Here is a 7,854-nt window from a genome sequence, read left to right as displayed (position 1 = left end):
TCGCATTTACATACGCACACACCAATGCACCCATATCTGTAAACACACTCACATCGGGAGACTCGTACGCCTCGACCGCACACAAAACCACACCCAATGTGCAACCACAATCACTCTCTCCCTCTCTCTCTCTGCACACACACATGCAATCCCGGAGCCAATTCTACCACGGACATATGGCAAAAGACGAGACACAGACGAGATTGATGACGAAATGGGCAAAAAACACAAACCGACTATGTATCACATAAACATTATCCAATACAATGATAGCGGCCCTTGGCGGCTACTGCTCAGTCCATGGAGACTCTTCCAAACATGATTGACGGCGCTCGTGATGACGGCCACACCATGGCGTGCAATCATCCTTGTGCTCCACTTTATGCTATTGGCAGCCCGTATCCCTTGATGACCTTCTACACCTGCTCCAAGGAAAGCCCTCGGCTTCAACAATCCTGGCGGTTCCCCATTGTCATATTCATGGCCACAACCCTTATCCTGAGATGGCCGTTCCCCTCTGCAGACCTCGGCCTCTTCAAAAGCCTCTCCTCCTCTGCTAGGCCTGCAACCCACCCTTCACCTGCGAGACTCGGCTCTCCAAGCTCCTGCAGCGCTCTCCAACAGTCCCCTCTCTTCCTGCATCTCGCACAGCCTTCTGTGGCGCACCACCCTTACACACTTGATGTCTCGGCAGAATCCCTGAAACCGGCTCCTGATCCTTCCTCGGCATATATCACAATGCATGAACTGATGGGCTGCAGCCCTTCCACCTGCAGGTCGCGGCCTCTGTACCTTGATGGGCCCCGACTTGATTGCTCTAGATTTCTGCCAGCCCTGTAACCGACTGTGTGGTGCCCCTCTTTTTAGCCCTACATATGGCCCCTCCTGGTCCTTGTTGTTGATCGACCTTGGCGGCTCCTCTCTGAAACCGGCTTTACAGGCTCTTCTCAATCCTCTAATGCCCCCCCCCCCCCCCCCCCCCCCCAATCGCATGGCCGTTTTTCTTCTCCTCTGCCCACGCCGTTGGCAACCCCCAATCTGGCGCCACTTTCCTCCTGGCCGCCATGCTTTCCAGATAGATGGCACTTCCCCTCAGCTCTGCCCGTCCACCAGATGACGCTATCTTCATTATAGAATGCAGCTTGCTTTCATTTTTTTTTAATAGCATGGCAATCTTTAAAAAAACCTTAACTTGCGACTTAGCGGGTGTTCCCACCAAACGCAACCCGCAGCCAATAGCTTTGCGTCTCTTACCATAACCTGAGACCTTGCTTTGGAACCAAGGCCTTCACGGCTTTAAGTAAACATAATTGACCCACAAGAATCAAATCCCCGGATGCTTTGATACTTGCCGATAATGGCGACTGCAACAAACATTGGCCGCTCCGAATCCCAATGCAGCCATGATACATGGCCACAATCAAGCTCTGGTTTGGAATGGATCTCCAAAAGAACTCCGAATAACAAGCCAAAAAAAACAAGCCATAGAGTAAACGGTGACTATATTTCATGTACCTGCAAACATCTCGATCATTAGAGGCCCAAAATCATCGCTTGACCTCTAAAGTGCCACATCTGGCACACACATCACAATCCAACTTGCTACAATTTGCATCTAGTATTTGCTCCATCGCTTCTTCACGAGTCCTCACAATTCCACACTGATGCTAGTACCACTATCTTAGGTCGACACAACTCAGTTGCACCATCATTGCCCAACCCCTCGTTGAGCATTCATGCTCAACCGTAGCATTATTTAGGTAAAGTACCATTGCATAATTAAAAGTTGATAGATAGTATTTATATGAAGTAGTAGATAGATAGAGTGAATCTAGTAGATAGATAGAGAGCTTCACTATCTGCCGCACCCGCCTGGGTCAAATGGAAAGCTGCATGCTTCCCCAAGCATGATTGTAGTCCCTCCCGGATCAAAAATGCGGCTTTGATCATCGTCATCCGTCTGTAAAACACACACAAACCATCCCTACTTTGTACCCGAAAACCTGTAAACTGACCACTCTTGCTTGGCATAGCCTGGTCTTGCTTCAACTTGTATCCATAAACTTGCTTTGTACCCTGGATAAGAATGTACTATACCAATGTCTGTAGCAACGACATCATATGAAACCAACTCGCCATCGGCTAGAGAGCTCGCGATATCATGCTTGTCATAACATGTAGCAATTGGTATAGAGGCGCTTGCATAGCAACCTTCAGCAGCACGTCCGTCAACAAGAGCATGGCACCAACCTGTGGCAACTGATCATCCAAAGTAGACATTGGCATATCTTCACCTGTACACTCTTCAAACATCACTGGAAAAGGCGACAAGCCTTGCATACCTTGTATTCTCGCCATAGCTTTAGCAACCAAAACTTGTGACTCGTCATCTACATCGACCACTGGCTCATCGAATACCCAATCACCTTCATCAAGACATTCTTCTTCAGTCAACATGGCCTGACCATCACAAGACACGAGAGAGGGTGCCCACCCCCTTGGTCTTTGCAAACTAGCTCTTCACCTGCAACCTGTTGTTCTTTGACCACCTTATCGACATGCATAACATCGTATGTCTCATACCTTGAAAAAGCAGACTCCGTTTCTGATGTGTTGTCCGTACCCAAGGCACTGCTATAGCTCGAATACACCTCGGCTTTCTCCACAAAACTCACCGGCTTTGGCACTTCAGCTATCTTCTCCACTGCTTGCTTTTTGGAAGTCATTTGGTCAAGCACATCAGGCGGTACTCGGTAGACTCCTCTCTGTAGCTGCTGAGGCGTCATAGGCCCACAAGGGATAGTGTCTACTCTATCATCACACCTACCCTCTTCTACCATATGTGCATCAACAAAGGGTCCGATTACCTCAAGCTCTTCCCTAGCAATTGAACTTCGCACCAATGGACTCGCCAGAACCTGCTTTGCCTGTTGCTTCTTCAAAAGCTTCATCGTCCTCCTCTGTGCATAGGCTATTCCTCCTCGTACGTGTATGGTTCATCTATCTCGACTTTATCCCGCACTTTTACATGCAAACAGTCCACAAACTTGGTCATCTTTAAAAAATTTGGATTCTCTGCAGCAGTTACCTTAACCAACTTGCCCCATATGGATTCAAACTCCCACACAAATTCTCAGAAATCACCGTCAAGGCTTTGCTTTAGGTTGTCCATCATCTGCTTCACTTCACTCCACTGCATGTTGGCCACATATCGGCTTCAGAATGCCGCTTCCAATGTGCTCCAATCCTGTTTTTCTTCAGCCTGCAAGCCCTCGTACCATACCTTTACTTTGCCACGAACAAGGAGTGGGAAAGCTTGGGCCACTCCCTCTTCTCTTGACAAGCCGCTCTCCAGCAGAAACAACCCATAGTCCTGCAGCCACACTTCTGCATCTTCAGCACCTGTAAAAGTCGGAAAACCCGACCATGCCATTCTTGTTAGATCCTGCTCTTGAAGTCGCAAAACCGTCTTCGACTTCACCAAGGAGAAATCAGTAGCTCCTCCATGGGGGCACCACTGATGGGATGGGGGAGAAGGATACAACACCCGGTACACAATATGACTGCCTCTCTAGAACCCCGAGATTAACCCGCACCCCTACCCATACAGAAACACACAGCATGCACACTTTCTGGAACTTGCACTGAACAGCCTCGCTTACGAGCAACTTCGTCTACACACAGTCGCATTTACTGACGCACACATAAATGCACCCATATCTATAAACACATGCACACTGGGAGGCCTCGCACGCTTCAACCGCACACAAAACCACACCCAATCTGCAACCACAATCACTCTCTCCCTCTCTCTCTGCACACACACACGCAATCCTGGAGCCACTGCTACCACGGGCATACACGGGCATACGGTAAAAGACGAGATGTAGACGAGATTGATGGCGAACTCGGCAAGAAACACAAACCGACTATGTATCACATAAACATTATCCAATATAATGATAGCGGCCCTTGGCAGCTACTGCTCAGTCCATGGCGACTCTTCCAAACACGATTGACGGCGCTTATTACGACGGCCACACCATGGCGTGCAATCATCCTTGTGCTCCACTTTATGCTATTGGCAGCCCGTATCCCTTGATGAACTGCTACACCTGCTCCAAGGCAAGCCCTCGACTTCAACGATGCTGGCGGTTCCCCTTTGTCATTGTGTTCATGGCCACAACCCTTATCCTGAGATGGCTGCTCCCCTCTGCAGCCCTTGGCCTCTTCAAAAGCTTCTCCTTATACACTAGGCCTGTAGCCCGCCCTTCACCTGCGAGACTCGGCCCTTCAAGCTCCTGCAGCGCTCTCCAACAGTCCCCTCTCTTCTTGCATCTCGCGCAGCCTTCTCTGGCGCACTACCCTTATGCACTTGATGTCTCGGCACAATCGCTGAAACAGTCTCCTCCTTCCTCTGCATATATATATCGCAATAAACGAACTGATTGGCTGCAGCCCTTCCACCTGCAGGTCGCGGCCTCTGTACCTTGATGGGCCCCGACTTGATTGCTCTCGACTTTTGCCAGCCCTGTAACCGACTGTGTGGTGCCCCTCTTTTTAGCCCTACATACGGCCCCTCCTGGTCCTTGTTGTTGATCGACCTTGGCGGCTCCTCTCTGAAACCGGCTTTACAGGCTCTTCTCAATCCTCTAATGCCACCCCCAGAATCGCGCGCCCTTGCATGGCCTTTTTTCTCCTCCTCTGCCCACGCCCTTGGCAACCCCCAATCTGGCGCCACTTTCCTCCTGGCCGCCATGCTTTCCAGATAGATGGCACTTCCCCTCAGTCCACCAGATGGCGCTATCTTCATTATAGAATGCAGCTAGCTTTCATTTTTTTTTAATAGCATGGCAATCTTTAAAAAAACCTTAACCTGCGACTTAGCGGGTGTTCCCACCAAACGCAACCCGCAGCCAATAGCTTTGTATCTCTTACCATAACCTGAGACCTTGCTTTGGAACCAAGGCCTTCACGGCTTTAAGTAAACATAATTGACCCACAAGAATCAAATCCCCAGATGCTTTGATACTTGCCGATAATGGCGACTGCAACAAACATTGGCCGCTCCAAATCCCAATGCAGCCATGATACATGGCCACATTCAAGCTCTGTTTTGGAATGGATCTCCAAAAGAACTCCGAATAACAAGCCAAAAAAAACAAGCCATAGAGTAAACGGTGACTATATTTCATGTACCTGCAAACATCTCGATCATTAGAGGCCCAAAATCATCGCTTGACCTGTAAAGTGCCACATCTGGCACACACATCACAATCCAACTTTCTACAATTTGCATCTAGTATTTGCTCCATTGCTTCTTCATGAGTCCTCACAATTCCACACTGATGCTAATACCACTATCTTAGGTCGACACAACTCAGTTGCACCATCATTGCCCAACCCCTCGTTGAGCATTCATGCTCAACCGTAGCATTATTTAGGTAAAGTACCATTGCATAATTAAAAGTTGATAGATAGTATTCATATGAAGTAGTAGATAGATAGAGTGAATCTAGGAGATAGATAGAGAGCTTCACTATTTGCCGCACCCGCCTGGGTGAAATGGAAAGTTGCATGCTTCCCCAAGCATGATTGTAGTCTCTCCCGGATCAAAAATGCGGCTCTGATCATCGTCATCCGTCTATAAAACACACACAAACCATCCCTACTTTGTACCAGAAAACCTGTAAACTGACCACTCTTGCTTGGCATAGCCTGGTCTTGCTTCAACTTGTATCCATAAACTTGCTTTGTACCCTGGATAAGAATGTACTATACCAATGTCTGTAGCAGCGGCATCATATGAAACCAACTCGCCATCGGCTAGAGAGCTCGCGATATCATGCTTGTCATAACATGTAACAATTGGTATAGAGGCGCTTGCATACACTACTACATTTGCCCCCCTATAGCGACGGCTACAGCGATGAATTTTTGTCGCATTAGCGAGGGAAAAAGGCGTCGTTGTAGCCGTCACTAGTGTACGTCGCATAAACGAGGGCTATAACGACGAGTTACTGTCGCATAAGCAACAGAAATAAGACGTTTACTTTTTGTGGCATAAGCGACGCGTGGCAAAATGCGTGGAATAAGCGGCGCGTGGCATAAGCGGCGAGATGCTTAAGCGAGGAGTTTAAAAAAAAAAAAAAAAAGCGCATCACTGACGGTTTTAACATGACGACTATATGACGTGCAGGGTTTCATAAGTAATCTCTCTCCGCTCCCTCTCTCTCTCACACACACACACACAATACATACAACAATCTAGCTCTAATGCTGTCTCTCTCTCTTTCTCTCTCTCTAGCTCGTCTACACACATACAAACTCTAGCTCTTGAGTGGAACACACACACCCACAAACTCTAACTCTCTCTCTCGCGCCGGTGTTCTTGCATTTGTGATTGCTCTCGTTGCTCATATATTTGTTGATATTTCGCATAGTAGTGTGGGCGTTGATCGGACCGGTGTGTACGTAACCGATATAAATTTACAATTTCGGCTTCAAGATGAATTATGCTAAACAACTCTCTCTCTCTCTCTCTTTGCTAATTTTTTAAGTTAGAACTTTAAATTAAATAAAAAATAGACGATCATGTTTGTTTATTAAAAATATATATTAAAATAAAATAGCAGGTCCTCAAAGCAATATTAAATCTCAAACCCATGATTTCTGTCATATAGCAGACGTTTCTATAAGTCCTAAATCGGATCCCTTTGTTCAGTTAAGAAAAACGTTCTTGATGTATAGCAGAAATAATTCTTGCGAACTTCTAAAATGATCCATTGGTCAGCCGCTTCAGATCTCGTGAGCCATATAGCTTGCCAAGATGCCTCGTTGGCACGTGGACAAGCTATGTGGGCTCACGAGATCTCAAACGGCTCACAAATGGGCCATTTTCAAAGTTCAAACAAGCTGTATAACTTGTTCACATGCCTCATTGGCACGTGGGCTCCATGCGCTAAAGCTCGTCGATTGACCATTTCTGAAGTCCATGACCAAAAAACGCTCGCGGACTACTTTGGAAACGGCCCATTGGCGAACCATTTAAGATTCTGCGAACCCACATAGCTTTTTCGCGTGCCAAAGAGACATGTGGGCAAGCTATAGGACTCGCCGAGAGCTCAAACAGCTGACCGATGTATTGTTTCTGATCGTTTTTTGCTCGAGGACTTTGAGAACGATCCATATATCAAGGAGTTGTTTGAGCTCTTAGCGAGCCGTATAGCTTTACCATTTGCCTCATTGGTACATGGACATTCCATGTGGGCTCACAAGAGCTCCAACGGCTTGCCGATGGACCGTTTCTAGAGTCCACAAAAAAAAATAAAACTTGTCCCTATTTCATACAACTCGGGACATGTGGGTTTAACATGAAAATAAAGAAAATTTGGTACATGTCGGTACTTGGTACTTGGTACATGTCGGTACTTGGTACTTGGTCCTTGCTTTAATTTGGCTGTAGGTTCCATAATAAAACTTCGTACTTGCAATTGGTACATGGTCCATGGTATTAATTGGTCGATGTAACTTTGTGGTACTGTAGTAAATTAACATGAAAACAATAAAACCTCTTTAGTGTTAGATTTGGTATAAGGTACTTGGTACTTAGTACTTGCAACTTGAAACTTGGTACTTGATTTGGTACAAGATATGTAGAATCTGACACTTAGCGTAAAATCTGCTACCTTTACAAAAAATATGAAAATCAAAAGCTTGTTAATACTAGAACCTGACATAGAAACCAAGAAAACTTGTTAGTGTTAGATTTGGCAGTTGATTTAGAGTTTGGTATCAGGTTCCATAATGAAACTTGATAGTTGTCGTTGGTGCATGGTACATGGTACATGGTAC

At 46.6% G+C, this 7,854-nt stretch overlaps 2 protein-coding genes and 1 pseudogene across 2 annotated transcripts; 2 read left to right on the top strand and 1 right to left on the bottom strand.

The window, feature by feature from the left end:
- The first annotated feature begins 225 nt into the window (after nt 1–225).
- Nucleotides 226–934, top strand: LOC147418520 (uncharacterized). Its single transcript, XM_086507511.1, has one exon. It carries the CDS (start codon nt 301–303, stop codon nt 838–840), a length of 540 nt encoding a protein of 179 aa, XP_086363637.1. The 5' UTR covers nt 226–300; the 3' UTR covers nt 841–934.
- A 70-nt stretch (nt 935–1,004) lies between these two features.
- On the bottom strand, nt 1,005–2,959 carry LOC147418519 (uncharacterized; annotated as a pseudogene).
- A 36-nt stretch (nt 2,960–2,995) lies between these two features.
- On the top strand, nt 2,996–4,712 carry LOC147418518 (uncharacterized). Its single transcript, XM_086506888.1, has one exon. The coding sequence runs from the start codon at nt 3,994–3,996 to the stop codon at nt 4,492–4,494; it is 501 nt and encodes a 166-aa protein (XP_086363014.1). The 5' UTR covers nt 2,996–3,993; the 3' UTR covers nt 4,495–4,712.
- The last annotated feature ends 3,142 nt before the right edge of the window (nt 4,713–7,854 follow it).

The sequence above is a fragment of the Adiantum capillus-veneris genome, chromosome 30, assembly GCF_014529385.1.
Source record: "Adiantum capillus-veneris isolate H3 chromosome 30, ASM1452938v2, whole genome shotgun sequence".
Classification (NCBI taxonomy): domain Eukaryota; kingdom Viridiplantae; phylum Streptophyta; class Polypodiopsida; order Polypodiales; family Pteridaceae; genus Adiantum; species Adiantum capillus-veneris.
This window is presented reverse-complemented; position numbering and strand designations above follow the sequence as displayed.